This window comes from Carassius gibelio, chromosome B8 (genome assembly GCF_023724105.1).
Source record: "Carassius gibelio isolate Cgi1373 ecotype wild population from Czech Republic chromosome B8, carGib1.2-hapl.c, whole genome shotgun sequence".
In the NCBI taxonomy this organism is placed as follows: Eukaryota; Metazoa; Chordata; class Actinopteri; order Cypriniformes; family Cyprinidae; genus Carassius; species Carassius gibelio.
The window spans coordinates 14121987-14139957 of record NC_068403.1 but is presented as its reverse complement, the minus strand read 5'-3'; the positions used below and the strand labels follow the sequence as shown (position 1 = coordinate 14139957).

At 38.5% G+C, this 17971-nt stretch overlaps 3 protein-coding genes across 7 annotated transcripts in view; 1 reads left to right on the top strand and 2 right to left on the bottom strand.

The window, feature by feature from the left end:
- Nucleotides 1-83: 83 nt before the first annotated feature.
- Nucleotides 84-8027, bottom strand: wdr6 (WD repeat domain 6). Of its 4 annotated transcripts, none has more exons than XM_052563513.1 (7): nt 7919-8027; nt 4995-5120; nt 2093-4745; nt 1644-1721; nt 1424-1540; nt 1248-1342; nt 84-719 (listed from the first exon to the last, which is right to left on the bottom strand). In XM_052563513.1, exons 2-7 carry the CDS (start codon nt 5089-5091, stop codon nt 151-153), a joined length of 3609 nt encoding a protein of 1202 aa, XP_052419473.1. In that variant the 5' UTR covers nt 5092-5120; nt 7919-8027; the 3' UTR covers nt 84-150. The 4 variants fall into 4 exon arrangements, with proteins under 4 accessions (XP_052419473.1, XP_052419472.1, XP_052419471.1 ...); XM_052563512.1 differs by having other exon boundaries at nt 4995-5123; nt 7919-7936; XM_052563511.1 differs by lacking the exon at nt 7919-8027 and adding an exon at nt 7240-7389.
- LOC127963548 (uncharacterized) lies at nt 7524-12862 on the top strand. The gene is made up of 5 exons (XM_052563514.1): nt 7524-7707; nt 8597-9261; nt 9346-9451; nt 9567-9628; nt 10434-12862. Exons 2-5 carry the CDS (start codon nt 8953-8955, stop codon nt 10965-10967), a joined length of 1011 nt encoding a protein of 336 aa, XP_052419474.1. The 5' UTR covers nt 7524-7707; nt 8597-8952; the 3' UTR covers nt 10968-12862.
- A 2-nt stretch (nt 12863-12864) lies between these two features.
- celsr3 (cadherin, EGF LAG seven-pass G-type receptor 3) overlaps nt 12865-17971 on the bottom strand; it is a 40694-nt gene continuing 35587 nt past the window's right edge. Inside the window, exons 32-36 of one of the 2 annotated variants that reach the window (XM_052563508.1) lie at nt 17304-17395; nt 16979-17152; nt 16665-16853; nt 14966-15839; nt 12865-14647 (exon numbers count right to left, since the gene is read on the bottom strand). In XM_052563508.1, coding sequence (XP_052419468.1) covers nt 14620-14647; nt 14966-15839; nt 16665-16853; nt 16979-17152; nt 17304-17395 — 1357 coding nt within the window. In that variant the 3' untranslated portion in view covers nt 12865-14619. The remainder of the gene's footprint in view (nt 14648-14965; nt 15840-16664; nt 16854-16978; nt 17153-17303; nt 17396-17971) is intronic. The other variant, XM_052563509.1, reaches the window with a different exon arrangement.

Sequence of the window (17971 nt, the reverse complement as noted above, 5' to 3'; positions counted from 1 at the left end):
ATTGACTTTTATTGTTCAGCCTTCATGAAAATAAAAATGTCCTCACAATTTACTTTAACCTGACACAAAAAAATTGTCACATATTAAAATAAAAAGTCTTTATTTGAAAATCTCAAACTTCACAACTTCGAAAATCTTTAGAATCTTAATTTATAAATCACAGTGTTTCGTCCTTGAAACATGATGTGGAAATATCACTTTCTTTCTCTCCCCTTCTTTTATGTTCCTGTTAACAGTTTCATGCAGTTCATCCATTTTTCTTTCCGTCAGCTGAAACAACTGTAAGCCCTGCCCACAAACAACCACCCAGGCTCCTCCCTCTTGTCCAAACCACGCCCACAACCCAGCTGCATCTGCAGTGTGTGAGAACAGCACCTTCAGTGGGTGGAGTCCGTCACTGTTCATACTCCACAAACACAAGCGCTGGTCCGGTGAGGTGGTCACCAGTAGTGTGGGGCTTAGTAAGCATAACCCTGTGAGAGGGGAAGAGTGTGCCAAGGGCACTGACCAATGGGCAAGCAGCTGTAGAGACACGCCTCCATTTTCTTGCTTTTTCTGATCTATCTTAATATGCATTAGAGACAGCTGTCCATCATCTCCACCACTGGCCAATGAGATAACATTCTCTTCCATTTGCCTCATTTCTCTCCTAGGTGAGATGGTAAGCGCATTGACTCCACTTTGATGGACAGGAATGGAAAAGAACGGGGCTGATGGACCTGAATGACAGAAAGGGTAATTGTTATAAACATGTACACAATTTAGAGTTCTATAACCAGAAGGCATCTGAAACTGTGGGACATAGCACTGATTTAGTCAGTTTTTATGCTCTTATGCTTGTAATTAAAATTATTTTTACACACAAAAATTATTTGATAAATTTTATACAGATACACATACTCCCAGAGCAAAGGCACTGTCATTTTTTTAGACCTTAATAACTGTGGTCTAAATGAGATGTTGTTGTATGAGAAACAACTGCAAGATTCTTAAATAAAATCATAATAACAATATTGAGCATGTGTTTTGGGGACAGGTCTGGAACAATGTAAGTACATAAAGACAGATTTTTTTATTTTATTTCTGACTGAACATACCCATTTAACATATATAATACATGTAAACAAATAACATAAGTCATTTAAGTTCTTCTTAACTACAGCATAACTAGGACACTAGTTATTCATACATTTTAAAAAAATCAGCACGTTATTAAGTGTTTATGTTCTGGTGTATGTATGACTCACCCTGCCAGCTGACACTAGCCTTACTGTTCAAAACTGCTGTTAAATCCCACACAGATATACAACCATCTGTAGTGGCACTGAACAGCAACAAAAGCCTGAGGCAGAAAGAGGACAAAGGAAAATAAGTTTAAGAAATTTTCAAATAAGTGTTTGATAAATGCACATCATGTCCTTACTTTCTGTCCAGGGAGTCCTCCAGCTTGTAGGTGGCGACGCTGAGCACACACCTCTGATGGTAAAAACACTCCCAAAGCATGTCAACACTACTACTGCTCTCAGTCACACTGAAAAGCCTACAAATGAAAACACACAGTTTCAAAAGATTAATTACTGAATGTTTAAACATATTGTATGAAACCCTTTTAAATTCATGTTTATAATCTTTATTCAAGTTACCTTACTGCACCATCACTACAGCCCATAGCCAGCAGGACACATTCAGTCCCATTATGCACAACAGACATAGACATGTACCTGCAAGCGTGAGAAAACATTAGCACAAATAAAATCATAATGTAATCTAATCTCTCACAATAACCCCCTGTACATTGTATTGTCCGCCATCTGGTGGTTAGAAATCTTTAGCTGCAACCAACAATCAAACAACATTGGACCCAAATTATTTTCATCATATAGGAAAGAAAACAATACTGAAACATTTTTTTCAAATTATCATCTTCTGTGTTCTACAGAAGAACGTTATACAGATTTGGAACATCATCAAGGTGAGTAAATGATGACAGAACTTTTCTTTATGGGTGAACTATCCATTTAAGCATTATTTGAACTCTAGATCCAAAGTTGGAAAGGAGAGAGTATTTTAACAGTTACAAACACACACTCACCTTGTCTCTGGATCCATTTTGACAGTCTTGTGTCGGTTCCGCTTCCGTTCCCACTGTTCATCCAATCGATGGCCAGCTATCTGAGTGACCTGACAGACTGGCTGACCCTGCTGCTCATCCAAACGAATCAAGAGCCGATAACACTGCAGCTGGGCCCGGCCACCCGCAGAAAACACCAAAGAACAGACCGAGGTGGTATCGTCATCTCCCCCTTTTTCATTAGTTTCTCTTCTTCTGATTGCAGCCAGCGCACGAACATTTGAGATATGATCCGTTAGAACTGAGAGCACTTTAACATTTCCACTCTTCGCACTGATGGCGAGTACACCTACTGTTGTATCCTCCCCTCCGGTAACAAAAACTTCCCAAAGTTCTGAAAATTGTCCAGTCTTGGTGAGACTACCAAGGTGGCAAACACAGCTGATGCCTCGTCCATGTAGCCCCTCTTTCACTGTGAGTCCATTCACATCGGTTTCTGTGGATGCTAATGAGCGTGATGCCATGACAGCTCCATGCTTGATGAACACAAGGGTGCCTTGTCTAAGTGTATGTGCTCGAGGATCTGTGTCGGCATATATCGGGTGTTTATAGGCCCAGGACCGATGGCCACCTCCGCAGGCAACTGATAAAAGCTTCTCTTGTCTGTGAGGGTCCCATATAATGAAGTGAACCGAATGGAAGCCAACCATTACAAACCGAGTTTCGGCTACGCTTGCACTCCCTTGATCAATCATCCTCTTCTCAATTCCCTCGTTCAGCAACTTTTCCCGTACCTCAGGTCCATCCGAGCCCAGAAACAGAACTTTCTCTATCCACTCCATGCCTCTGCAGGCCCGTTGAACTCTGCGTACCTTCAGGACACTTTCGTCAACAGTTAGTATTCTTACAGATCCGTCTCGACCTGTACTGTAACATAAGTCTTGATACTCACACACAGAAGTCACACCTTGCTTTCCATGCACTCCATAAAGGGTACTGATGGGAGACAGAGGACTGCCATGGTCTGATTGCTTGTTTTCAGTTTCTTTCTTTTCTAAGTCTGTTCTTCCTTCATTTCTTCTGACATTCTCTTCTGTATCATTGTAGAGCAGTAGTGACCCTCTCCGGTCACCACAAAGGTACAACCCCTTTCTCTTGGGCAAGGTAACTGCAGCAGTCAGCCAGCGTTTGGCACAGGGAGGCAGCAGAAATGGAAGAAGAGTTTCCTCTTGCATATGCAAGCCTGATTCATCCTCTGTCACTTTTATTGTCCATCGGTAAACTAGTCCCTCGGAGCCTGATGCAAGAAGACACCAACTCCAGGACCCTTCAAACAATCCTTTGGCCCAAAGTACAGAGTGAACTTTACCCTCACCAGCTCTTAGCAAGACTCCAACACCTGGCTGACCTACAAGGAACACCTGGACACCTCCGTTCAGATTACCCACTGCACATACCCACACAATGCAATCTGAATTCTGGACTTGGATGCTTGTGATCTCCATCACACAATAGGACTGGAATTCTGCTCCCCCTTGCCAAATGACATCCCAGGAGTCACCCTGGCTAAGGTACACCTCTCCTTGATCAGTACAGACCAGAATTGTATTCAATTCACCCTCACCCACTAATCGGACCACTTTGGGACAACCCTGCCCTTTAAACCCCAGATCCAACTGGGTCTCTGTCTGAGTTTCCTCATAGTCTTTCTTCTCTTCTGCCACTCTCCATATTCTTACCCCACCATCTGCACCTCCAGTTGCCATCCATCCCTCCTTACAGCCTATACTTTCCTCGCTGACAGCCAGAGCTCTCACTCCACCTGATCTATGCCCTCTAAATGTATGTCCCACCTTTCCTTCACCTCCCCATTCCCAGAGCAGGCACGCTCCATCTTCTCCTGCACTGAACACACGGTTTGATGCAAGCCTGACACAAAAGACCCGTGCCTGGTGCCCATAAAGCACACGAAGACATGTTGGTGATTCCTCACCACAGCCTGCATCTCCACCCAATGTGCCAACACTCCACAAACGGACACTGCGGTCATCAGAGGCAGATGCCAACCACCCAGATTTCTGAAGGTAGCAAAGGCTAAAAATAACTCCAGTGTGGCCCAACAGGCGTCTCTCTACCTGGGACTTGCCATCAGGTTTGGTCCCAGTGGGCCTCCACAGCACAAGCTGATTGAAAACAGTCCCACCTACCAGCACTAAAGAATCCCAATTTGGACCAATCATAAGTGCTGAGTAAAGAAGACATGTCTCTACGCAAGAGTAGAAGGAAAGAACATCACCAGATTCTGCATCTAAAAGCAACACAGCATTGTGAGCCAAGGATATGCCTAACAGTGGGTGTGGTTGTTTTTTAAGCCAATGAATGTCCAGAATCCAGTCTTGAAGCTCCAAGACAGGACCAATGAGCTTTAGGCATCGTCCTCCAGTATTGAAGCTGACCAGCCGAACTCCTTTTCCTCCAAAAACAATGATGTCCTCTTTGTTGTTGGCCAAAACAGAACTTTCTGATGAGATTAAATTGTTGAACGGTCTCTCTCCAAACTGATGTTTTCTACTAGGTCGTATCCCATGGATACGGTAATTATGAAGAACATTTAAGGATGCATATTCTTTAGGAGATGCCTGAAGACTGTACACAGAGAGGACTGGTCCCTCACCTACAAAATGACACAATTAACAGGAAAGAATTTATCAAATGAATATGAATATTATCATTAAGATAAATGCACAAATGCACATTATGGATATTGAGACATTTGAGCATTTCCCAAGTACATGTTCCTATTAGTACAAGAAGAAAATTTAGCCATAATTTAATCTTTGCCAAGATACAAAACTTTAATCTAACATGGATTTTTAGTTTGATGTTTTGCTACCTGTTCATTAAATGAAAGAATGTCAGTCACCTGTCAGCAGGAAATCCTCCCCCAGGAATTCCAGTGCAGTCACTGGAGCAACAAGCACAGTGCTCTTCATCACAGCAGACTCTACAGGACATGCCATCTCAAGCGGTCTGAACAGCAGGCTGAAGACTTCTGGAGCACAACGTAAACATTACAGCATTATTCACTATTGTAGAGTAAATGAAAATGAATTAAATGCATATTGTTTGCAATGGCTTTTACCATCCACTTTTTATTAATAAGCTCCACTTAAAAAGACTGAAATGAATCATTAAGCTGAGAAATAAATAATTCTTATCCATTAGTTTGACTGAATGAGCTGTTCATTTTTCTTTGTGTTTTATTTTAAGACTGAAGGAGAATACCATAACACTTGGTATTTTAATGTGACATGGATAGTACAGCAACATCTATGGCAAGAGCTCTTTTCAGTCCAATGCATTCTTCTCCGTCTAATTTCTTTTTCCCCCTTTCCATTCTGCCATAACAACATGAAAAAAAGAATCTCCCAAATTAATTTTAATATTAATTTTAATAATTCACTAGAATGCACAAAACATGTCTCTTTCCAGGTTTGTTTTCAAATGGATGGTTCAAAATGTAATTGCCCCATTTTACTTCTAATCACAATTTAAGAGTGTTTCATATAATGTTACTAAAGTAGGTAAATCCAATATTTGTAAGCTATCAAAAATATGGAAATAACTTATCATATCACTTAATGTTAATGTGAATGTTGCACATAATATATAAAGATATTACCAAAGTGATTAGCATCTTGGTTATATTGACGCAGAAATAATTGCTTTTAATAGCTTTTGAGGGTATCTGTGTTGTTGAAAGAAATTTGTTAATGCTTTTACACTTTTAAATATCCTCGTAATTTTCACAAAGGTTGTGAGTTATTAGTTAATTATTAAACATTATTAAATACATCCTAAAAAATATATATAATGTTGTTCACACCTGTTTCATTCTTATATCTGTGGGATGAAAATAGAAAAATAATCTCACATACTACTTAAACTTGAAAACATTAGAATGGTATTTGATTACAATATGTATTTCGCCAAGCATTCGAATAGTGTATCTCTTAAATTGTGACTGCAGTTGTATCTGATCAAATGCACATTCTTATTCTTTAGCTTGGGTTAAACTAATTAATTTTACTTTGTTGGAACAGCAGCTATGCTAATGATGTCTCTATTTGTTTCTATGTTTTGCCATTTGTTTCTATTTTTTGCAACGGATGTAACTAGGATTTACACAAGCTCCAGTCTGGATCCAGAACACCTGAGAAGAGATGATGCTGACCCTCAAGAGGACCTCAGATGATGCTAACCCTGAATCAACAAACAGAACTAACAAATATTGCTACAAGTGTAACTGCATCATATAATAATTTTTAAATAATGTTCATCGTATGGCTGACTACGTCTTGTATTAATTTTTCTGAAAAATCCTGTCTTACATGCACAAACTCACAGTCACCACTACTAAATATTGTAGAAACGTATTAATTTTCTGTAAAGTTGCTTTGTAATGATTTGTATTGTAAAAAGCAGACTAGAATTGAATTTAATATACTTAAAAAGTATTTATAGAAGTATGACATATATATATATATATATATATATATATATATATATATATATATATATATATTATATAATGTAAAATATTATATTAAATATTTCAATAAAATATTTTTCGATGGAGGTTGTGGGATTAAATACAACAATAAAAATAATAACTAAACCTTGACAAAAAAAATAAATAAACATTTTTTATGTTTACCAGCATGTACTTTGAATTAACTTATATCAGAGAACCATACACTTATCAATGTCTGGGTATATAAAAATATAAACTTAAATAAATATTTTAGGTCAAACAACATTAATGTTATAATTTAGTTAGACCCGGCTTACCTCACCCTATTGTACAATGTATATTAAACTGTGGAACATAACAGTTAGGTTCTTCTTGTCATTACCTGCTCTAAATACTATTGAAATGATCAGCTAACACTTTTCAAAGGACAACTACTATAAAGTGTGTGTGTTTTTTTTATACAAAGTATCGACGGAAGATCTACCCATTAATTGAAATAATGAACATCAGTCGTCGTCTGTCAACAGGACAGTCAACGTTACGTTACCTTAAAATACATTTTCTAGCAGGGATCTGTCTGATTCTGCATGTTCGTCAAGGTAATAACAACCCCGTCAAGTTCAGTTAGACTTACGCTTCCTCTGTAGAGACGGTATCTTTATTAATTGCGGAGGTGAAATGGAAAAGGTATGTATTTTCTCTCATACTGGTTCCAACATGTTATGTGCTGCGTGCATGTGTTCTCGCTTCCTCGTTGACATCGCGCAGCGTCCAATCGCGCTCTTCAATACTGCACAGACCGCACCACGCTCGCCGTCAATTGGATGAAACGAGTCCTGCGCTTCCTGTTGTAAAAAACGCGTAGATTTGTGCATTTGCCCGATGCACAAATCATATGCATTTAGTGCATCTCAAGAGAATGGTATACAAGTCATATAAAATACACAAACCACTGAACTGCCTTTTTTTTTGACGCCCGGAGCGTCATTTTGCGCATGTGTCTCCAGTCTGTTGTTTAAATTTCTTACGGACCGCTTAAACCCGGGGGGTGGGGACAAAGTGTAATATTTTCGGAATAAAATCGTCAGACTGATGATTGCATGTAAGTAGGGTCATTATACTAATATAATATCATTTTGTCATAAGCTGTAAATGCTTGAGAGATTGGTTAAGAATATAGAGCTCTAGCTGTAGTCTTAAATCGCAGCTCAGCTTCACTTCTGTAGTGCGATGTTCGGGTTTAGCGCTGTGGCTAACGAGACCAGCGGATCCATAATAATAGTAATAATCAAATCAGTCTGTTCCTTCTTCACCTGAATTAAATGGCGAATCTGTAATTTTGAAGGCTCGTTTCTTCTTTGTTCAATCTTGCATTTAATAGCGATGCGAATTCTGAACGAATTTGTTGAGTCTGACCGTTGCAATGAGTCGGTTAAAGCTACTTTAGTTCACAAAAACGGACCGAACGATTCGTTTTCTGAAACAACCTGAATGAGTCAAGAATCGATGAGTGAGTTGCTAATGAAAACATTTGGAGTGAACCTAATGTTTTAATTAATTGTAACTAAATAGCTAAATTGTTATTAATTGGAAACGCATTTTGACAGTTTGTTTTAATAAATATAATTTATCAAGTGCAAAACCTTTTCAGCCTGTAAACGAATGTTATAACAATTTAAATACACATTATATTTAAATTAAGAATTATGAGACAAATGAAATTACAGTAAACGTTGTATCAACAAAACGACGACGTCACCATGTAGAATAATTGCTGGACTGTTTTTATCAGCCTGTTCTTTGAAACGAACTATTCAAAAGAACCGATTCACATGAATCAATTCGTTGAGCACATTAGAGCACCCTCCCCCCCCCACACACACACACAAAGATCAAATGTTTCATTAATTCTTCCAAGAGAAGGAGCCGATATTAAGATTCAAAAACAGCAATTATTCCCTTCATTTTGTTTCCTGTCTGCTGAATTACAGACTCCACAAGTGTACCTGGTGACCCCTTGCGCATGAGGTGGATCCCCCCGGATGCATTTCTGTTGAACTCTGAAGCAGTTTACCTGTGGCATCCAGAGTTTAACATCTCACTGCAACTAAAACTCAGGAAGTGTACTGCACATGACGGCACCAAACCAACCTCACCTTCCTGTAATGCTGGAGTGTAATACTCAGAAACTAACACTGTGATACTGCAAATGTTACCATGTAAAAAGATTTTCAAATTAGATTGTTGAAAATAATACTAGTCCGATACTTTATAGATTTTCTACAAGTGAAGTAACACACAATACCTCAATATAAGCCTTCTTACCCAGTTACACACAAATACACTCATGCTGACCACCATGACGTACCGCATGCCAAACTTCACTCTGGAGCAGAAGCTTTTCCTGCTTCGGAGAATTCATGCGGTGGTGGACACAGTCCAGGACTTTCGGAAAGACACCAACACTACTGTACACCGGAACGCTGTATGGGCAGAGCTGGCCCAGGCCTTCAATGCAGCGTTCCCTAGTCGACCCCCCAGCAGCATCGGCTCTCTGAAGACACTGTGGAAACGGCTGAAGGTGGAATGTCGTGTTGCGCTGCAGAAGCGACAGGAACAGCAGGCAGCTGGGCTTCCTGTGTCTGCCCTCTCTCAGGTAAACTGAAGTCTTACGTTAATTCAGTTATATGAATTGGAAATTCTAGTAACACACAGTGTGGTTGTGTGTGGTTGTTGTCAGGTGCAGAGAGAAGTGATTGGGCTGGTACCGAACCTCATCTCCTGTCTGGAGGAGGTAGACGGAGATGGCAGCTATGTCTCGGTTAGGGGTAGCTCACCTGGAGCAGGTAATTAATAGTCATGTCATGTCTATTACAGGATGAAATACTACCCCTCTTCCCAGCTGTCAGCTCTGTAATTATACAAGGAAGGTGAATAATTGAGTCATTCTCTCTCTTGTAGTGATGGGGCTTTCAGGCACTAATGGGAGTGAGCACGAAGACGCTGACCACAGTCAAAATGATGTAAGACTGAAATCAGTCTTGAATGTCTTGAAAAGATTATTGAAGTACCTCTTAAGCTAAATGTTTTCTTTTATATTGCAGATTTTATATCTCTTATGGCATGGAAAGTGTACTTGCTTGCACCAGTTTTTTTTTTTTTTTGTGTGTGTGTCAAAGTGTTAACATTTTACATGCAGTAAACACAGGAAATGTGGAGAAAGTTTTATGTAAATGTATTTATTAATTTATAAATAGAAATATTAATTTATCATTCTATACAGAATATACACTACCATCCATATGTTGTCGGTAAGATTTTTTTAAAAGAAATTGAGCAGCATATTAAAAAGTTTGTTTGAAAGAACATGTGACAGAAAACTGCTAAAAAAATTCAGATTTGGCATCAAAGTAGTAAATCACATTGTAAACTATGTTAAAAGAGTAATAATAATATTTAACAATACGGCTGTTTTACTTTCTTGCTCAAATAAATGTAGCTTTGGTGAACATAAGGGACTTAAAAACATTTTAAAAATCTTATTAAATAAAACAATTAATTTAGCTTTTTATTATAAAACTGATATATATTATATATGAACAATTTTATATTAAATGAAGATTTATTTTTTAAAGGGGTCATTTTGTCACATTCTGTGTTCCATACACTAGGCATGTACATTTTCACCAGTGTTGCATTCATTGCACGTTTCTTGTGTTTACTGCATGTACAGTGCATGCATGTATACTCTCAATATAGCATGCAACTTTGAGCTTTATTACGTAAATGTACAGCAATTATGATGCTATTAAACTTCCCTTTTTACAGGAAGTAGACAGCAAGGAGAACTTAGCTATTGAACTTGGATTGGTCTCACAGACTCACCCACCTGTTAACTCTGGGATTCCTCCTGGCACTGCCTCCTCTCCTCTCCACTCTCATTCAGTCTCTTCCAGGTCCAGCCGTCCCTCCCTCATCTACCAAACTCATGCAGGAAGCACCTCAGGGCTGGGATCAGGGACTCGGGTTACAAACTTTGATACCCCACACAGAGAGCCTGTGATGCCACGTGCTCCTGCCGGAGGAGCAGTTGAGAATTCATTATCGCAGATGGACTCTTGTACCTCAAACCCGAAATGGGAGGCACGTCGACAAGAACTGTTTGAGCTGGAGCATCAGCAGACGATGAGTCTGTTACTGCTGCAGCAGTGTGTGTGGGAGGAGAAGAGGAAAGCAGTGAGACAAAAGGAGAAGGCGGCACGGGCCAAGAAGAGATATTATCAAGCCAAACTACGGAAGTTTGCCACAGATCCTCCACCTTCTAGTAGTGACAGCGAGGATAACGAATATCTACAGACTTGAACTCAGATGTTTATGGCATCTTAGCTATGTTTGCTTTCTTTTTTTGAAAGTCATTTTTTATTCTAGCAGTGCTGTTTATTTACAAAACAGTATGTTTTTTTATTGTGGACTAAATGTAATTGGTGTTTAGGAATGTACCATGTGTATCATATGGAGGGGGGAATTCACTCGAGCAGGCTTTGTTAGCCAATACAAATCTGATTTCCTTTCATACTCTCTCTCATCAACACTAATGCTGCATTCCATTCAGTCAAAAGTGGGATAGTTAAAGGGATAATTCACCTGAAAATTTAAATTCATTATTTACTCACCCTCATATTGCTCCAAACTGTGTGACTTACTTTCTTCTGTGCCATACAAACTAAGGTTTTAAAAAAAATGCTTCAGTGTTTACATTGTCCATACAATAGAAGTAAATGGATCCAGTGTTTTTGAAAAAAGTTGAAATATTTCTCAAAATATCTTCTTTTGTAAGAAAGTAATTCATACATGTTTGGAAAGAGATGAGAAGTAAACGACAACAGAAGGTAGATTATAACACTTAAAGAATCAAATCGTAATGCTAATGTTAGCATCGCAATTGTCAACAAAGAAGCCTTTTAGCATCCAATTTTCCCAGCATTTGTTTAAAATGATACAAATTATCAAGATGAAAGCTAATTTACCATTTTTTACAAGCCTGCAAGGTTTTATTATAATGTAAATACTTTGACCTGTTAATTAATTGAATTTGCTTAAAAGAGTGAATGATTATCCTGTCTCTCTGGGTCTCGTGTTTAAGTGATATCATATAAAAAAAACAACCGAAAATCTTATGTTAGGGAAGTATTCCAAATGGAAGATTGGTGATTTAGAGTGCAATAGTTGAACACATCCATCTAGTGCATGTTAACAATGAAAGCTATAGTTGAACACATCCATCTAGTGCATGTTAACAATGATAAAGCAGCGCAGTGGAATGTGCAGCCCAAAACCCTCGCCCAGTCAGGCCAGAACTGAGCAGTGAGGAGACGTTTAGTCCTGATACTTGTGCTTGATGAGAAGAGGAAATGAACTGAAATGAGATTTCTGATGTTACTGTATAGCATTTTAATTTAATGCTTGTGGATCAAACCAAGGACTGATTAAGGTTCTCCAAGGCCCCTGTTTGACGCTATATGCATTACATTACAAACATTAAAAATGACTGTGATAAGAAATTACACTGCAAATATGAGGTGAGAAAACATACAGAAGATGCAACATTGCAACAGCTATGTGTGGAACACATTTCAGGGGTCATTGCCAGTCCATAATCGATCCTTGGTCCAACTCATCGGACATACGTCTTCAGGACCAACCTATAGATTCAGTTCACTGTAGCTCTTTTATACTATGCAGGTTTTTTTCAGGTAATTAAGCGCTTCTCTTAAAGTGACGAGAGCTTGATTTTAGTTCAGTGTTGTTGATTTACTTGTCTTAGTATATACTGTTTGGGAACAGAACACCTTGTTTTTTTATTTTTAAAATATGAAAATCGTAAAGGTATAAAATGGAAATTCTTTCATAATTTTCTTTCCTCATTATGTTCCAAACCATGGTTCCATGTTATATTATATAAAATCATTCAAATTTTGAAAAACATGAGGGTGAGTAAACAGTACTTTCATTTTAGATGAACTGTCATTTAAGGAATGTTACAACAGTAGACTGGAAATGTAGTGTGTTAACCAGTGAAACAGAATGTTAGACTGAATTAAACTAGTGAGAACCTTCCACTGTAAAAGCAGATGTAAAATTTACATTTAGATGTAATTTCATTTACCTGAAATTCAGAAGAATGTGTAATGTGATAAACAAGTTACTTTTTTTAACCATAGAAGTGTGTGTCTTGAATATTAAAAGACATACACAAGCGTGGTAGCAATATCTCTTTTATTGACGCCCCAACGGGTCTCACTTCCATCTCCCATTGATAGCAGATTTTTTTTCTGAAAAACCCCATAAGTAAAAGTGATACAACATGTCCCACATTAAACACGTTGAGCCATTATACGTTCCCCTTTTCTCTCTCCCACCCAATCATTGTCTTCTACCGCTCTCTCTCTCTCTCACTGATGGACAGAGGACATTTCCCAGAATGCATTGTGAACAGAAGAGAAGGGGGACATATATCAGACGATACATGTACAAAAGTTTTCACACATAAAACATTTGAAACAGATGAAATCTCACTCTTATAAAAAAACAAAACTCCCATACACACTTCTTTATAAACACTCCAGCAACGATTATGGTAGAGAAACGAATTTCAATAAATATTAATAAATAAAATAAATTAATTCCATGTCTGTACAAGATAAAGTTATGCATAATTAAAATAAAATAACATGAATAGAAAAGGTACTGGAGCACTTTATGACAAGTAAGAGGTATAAAAGGGATGATATAGGGCACTCTTTTTGGCAAAACTCATGATAATACTGCAAATGACTAAAAAGATAAAGTCATATGATGAAGCATGATTTCCCTTTGAAACAGGAGCTTGATATTTTGAAACTTAATGGTTGTATTTAGCTCATTTTAAAATCTTCCTTCCTCTGAAGTGCTAAGATTATTCAATACTCCACAGAGACAATAATGCCTGATATTTAGATATGATCGCTTTGTTAGAAAAGAAATCAAACATGGGTTAAATATCTTCTCCTGAATAGCTGATTTGGGATCTTTGAGTAATATTTCCTTAAGCCATGTTTGAATTGTGGATATGAAAGAGGCATTAATTATGCTACGAAGTCTTGTAGGCTAGTTACATGAATGATTAAAAGGTCTTTTCACACAGCTGCAATAAACCTCAACATATGCTTCAATATTATTTCAGAGCTGTTTGGCCAAAAATATTCCAGAAACTGGATAGGCATTTAATACAAGCATGAGTATGTTGAGGTTTGTTGAGGAAATGTATGTAGATTAAGCTAAAATCTTCCAATCAAGTCACCTGTCTGAAAACAATCCATTGACTGACAATCATTACGGTCCAAACATATCTTCTGTTTCATAATTTTTAATAATTACAATCACTGTCTCTTGAGTTTTCCACCAATCCCATGTTTGGGTCAATAAGTTCTGCATTTACACGGACCAATCCTTTTCTTCATAGACTCTCTCCGGTCTATCAGTGGGCGTGGCTTGTTGCATAAACACATGTTGGAGTGGAAAGACTGGGAATGTTTGGGACTGTTTTGGCCTGGAATGGGTTTGAACTTGTTTATTTCGATCCTACCCACTTAAACATACCCACACAATCTTCAAAAACATCACTAGAGATTTTTCTTCTTTGATCTTTGATGAAAAAGATACAAAAAGTATAAAAATGTTCTGTACAGTTTTCTCCTCTATCTCTTTGTCTCTGACCAGTACTCTCAGCTGTTTGTCTGAAATCTGAGGTTTGTGGTTTAGATTCAGTGAAAATCATAGAAATCATCACCTCTGGTTTGATTCCCTGTCTGTTTTCAGGAGGGTGATATCTCAAGCCCTTGATGAACGACTTCACTCTCATGTCCTATTCTTTTCCCATGGTGAAGTAGGAGTCCTGAACGCTTCGGTTGGCTCTGTCCTGTGATTCTTTAAAAACCCATCTGCAGAGGTGCATTATGGGACTGTGAAGGAATCATCAAGATTGTCCATCACTTCTGTTAACTCTAAAAGAGAAAAAAGAAAAATCCAGAACAGGAAAATTGTCAATAATGTCATCCTGTACATAATTTAGTGCTATTTGTATTACATATTTATATCTTGGTGGCTAAAATCATTTATTATTTTTAATAGCAATTTTCATGTTTTTCACTTGTAAATGAAAAAATTAATGAATTAATTAATTAAAGCGCTAAAAAGTAAATCACCATGCATTTTCCTGTATGGAAAAGGGCAGCTTTGACATTTTGTAACCGAACTGGACCAAGGATGACCATGAAACAAATGAGGAATACAACAGGAGACAAAACAGGGGCTGGACTTACTCAGAGTCAGGTGACACTTCAGAGACGCTCTGAGAGGCTGCAGAAAGAGGAGGCGGGGAAGGGGAGGAGCCTGCCAAGGCAGAGACAGGGATAGGGGGCGGGGTTAACACAGAGGAGCTGAAGGAGGCGAGTATGGAGGAGAGGATATCCAGGTGTTCACTAGAGGGCGGGCGACTGGATGGAGCTCCAGGTGCAGCTGCAGATGGCGGGTACCTACATGGGGGGGCGGAGTCTAGGCGACCGCGGCGAGAGGGCAGGGTTTCCTGGGGTTCTTCTGTGATTGGTGGAGGGGGTGAGGAGGGTGGGTGCGGCTCAGGGTGTGAGAGCTGTCGGGGCGGCAGGGTTCTCAGCCACTCCCTGCAGGGCTGTGCTCCGCCGTTAGATTCCAACTGGTCCCGGGACCGACTGCTCATAAGAGCCCCTCCGAGGTGCTCCCGAGAGGCCTGTTGCCTTGTTAAAGTGTTAAGCTGCGTTCTGGAACTGCTTAATGAACCCTCTGCCCCCATTAAACCCACCATGCCACCCCTGCCCACCAGATCCTCTCTTGAGGCATGGATACTCTGAATGGGGCCCAGCCTCTCTCTGGACCCACCCAGGTGTTCGAAATCAAGTTCGCGTCGTCTCGGCAACAGGTCGAGGTTGTCCCGAGAACGCTGGCGTCGTGCAAGCGAATCCAAGTGTTCACGGGAAGAGTGTCGGGAAGCAGGTTGGGACAGTGAGCCAGTTCCGGAGTACATACGACCGTAGGAGGCAGCTGGGACACCTCTGTGACCCAACGTTGAGGTCCTGTACCAAGACATCTCACTGGGAGCGCGACCCACAGCAGACAGGCCCTGCAGAGCAGGAGGGCATCCCAGACGATTCTTCAGGATTCCTGGGAAATTGGATGCAGAGGGGTCAACAGCTATTTTGATGTAAATAAGTTAACCAATAAATTATGAATTAAGACAGAATTTATATAATGTACACCATTTTATTAATATTTTATTAAAAAAACATTTTATGAAATTACAAATATTTCTAAATCAATTAAAAATACACTTACATTTAAAACTAAAAGTTTTAAAGGTGTCATAAAATTTTAAATTCTAACTTTAAGTAAGTGTTAGATGATGGAAAAGTAATCTAAAAATAGGGGAAATAAGTCAATAAATTATTAAGTGATAAATATTTAATATTGGCCAGATACTAAATATTTTAAATATTCTGTCATTGAGATAGCGTTACAGCTTTTATTAATATTTTCAATTGGTTGTATTTTTAAATTTCCTGTTTTTATTATAATTTTAAAGTTTTAGTTACTGGAGTTGTGTATTTTTGTGTATTCATTTATTAATTATTAATAATAATAGTTTTATTAATATTTATAGCAGTTTTAGTCATTTACATCGAGTTATACTAATGAAAATTATAAATGTTGCTTAGGAAACTAGCTGAAAAATTAGTTTAATGTTTTTAAATATTTTATTTCAGTTAAGTTTATGTTTTTTTCATCACTTGCTATAAATTTAGTTTTAGTGAACTATAATAATATCAATAATAACAGTGATATCAGCCAATAGCCAGTGTAGTATTGTTTAATTAGTTTTTACAGATTATGTGAGTATTAGATGACAGCATCTAAATGCAAAAACAGAAGGAATAAACATGCACAATTATTGGCCAATATTCTAACATTTTGAATGAATGTGTGCCTCACCCTTGCGGTGTCTGTGTGTGAGTCCGTTCTCATCTCCGCTGGTCAGCGCTGCATCTGTCTGGTTGTTATTAGCTGCGTCCTTGCTGTAGTCGCCCCCTAGGCGGCGCTCTGAGCCCCATTTCTGCAGTGAGTGTGCCTCACAGCCTTCCAGTGCTGGCCAATAGGAGAGCAGGTCATTGCCATCCAGATCTGACACATAAACAATTCCATACACTAACAGTTGGGTATCACAAAACTAAGAATGAAACTAACTTTCTGCACTCCTCTGGTTTCAATAACAGTGACACAGACAACTGCTACAATAATTCTGGTACCTTTTCCACCATTGTGTGTGGGCTCTGTGAGTAGACGTTCGCTGTGACCAGTCCGTTTGAAGCGCCGCTGGATGCGTCCACGCAGGCGCACATTGTCCTCACTCTCTGATGATGGGATGGACAGACTCCGCTCCTCTTCCAGAGAAAGATCAGAATCTGAGTCTGAGTCCTCACCTGACAGACAGACAGGAGAATAGATCAACTAAATGACACTAATTCGGACATGACATAGTCATAAACAAGTAAAGAACGACCAGCGAGCAGTTAAGGAGTGTGTGTAAGTGGGAATGCATACATGCACGCAGATTATTGTGTGTTAGTGTACCTCCGTTGCGGTGAAACATTGCCACGTCCAGGTCAGTGGCCCCCGTGTGACCAAGAGTGTGTTCTAGAGTCTGCCGTGCCAAGAGATTCTCCCTGAGAAAACATATACGTCAACTTTCAGGCTTTCAGTTTGCTACATATCGATACATACACTTTTTTTTTTGTCTGAAAATTTGCAAGCAGTTCAGCTTACAAATGGTGTATAATGTACAATATGAAAATGAGATAGTGATATACAGTCTACAGTTGTTTATCTCGTATTTTGCATTTGTGTTATTACAAAATACAATGCTCAAAAGTATGTTGCCTCTATTTATTTATTTTATTATGTTGTTAAAAGAACTCTTATGCTCATCAAGACTGCATTTATTTGGTCAAAAAATATGGTAAATACAGTAATATTGTAAAATAGTATTAACTGTTTTGTATTTGAATCTATTTTAAAATGTTTTTTTTTTTCTAGTGATGGCAAAGCTAAATTGTCAGCAGCAAATTGCTCCAGTTTTCAGTGTCACATGATCCTTTCATTCTAATATGCTGATTTAGCAATCAAAAACATTTAATTTGGTGGAACTATTTATTTGAAACAGATTTCTAGCGGAAGTCTTTACTGTCACTTTTGATCAATTTTAAATGCTTAAAATAATGTATAAATTAATGTATAAATTA

Bases quoted from the DNA above. Each gene is read 5' to 3' on its own strand.
- wdr6 (XM_052563513.1), bottom strand. From the start codon at position 5,091: ATGGCATGTCCTGTAGAGTCTGCTGTGATGAAGAGCACTGTGCTTGTT. The intron at 4,746-4,994 runs GTGACTGACATT...GTCATTTTGTAG, and splicing joins GGAGGATTTCCTGCTGACAG to GTGAGGGACCAGTCCTCTCT. The intron at 1,541-1,643 runs GTAACTTGAATA...TTTCATTTGTAG, and splicing joins TGTAGTGATGGTGCAGTAAG to GCTTTTCAGTGTGACTGAGA.
- LOC127963548 (XM_052563514.1), top strand. From the start codon at position 8,953: ATGCTGACCACCATGACGTACCGCATGCCAAACTTCACTCTGGAGCAG. The intron at 9,262-9,345 runs GTAAACTGAAGT...GGTTGTTGTCAG, and splicing joins CTGTGTCTGCCCTCTCTCAG to GTGCAGAGAGAAGTGATTGG. The intron at 9,452-9,566 runs GTAATTAATAGT...TCTCTCTTGTAG, and splicing joins GGGTAGCTCACCTGGAGCAG to TGATGGGGCTTTCAGGCACT.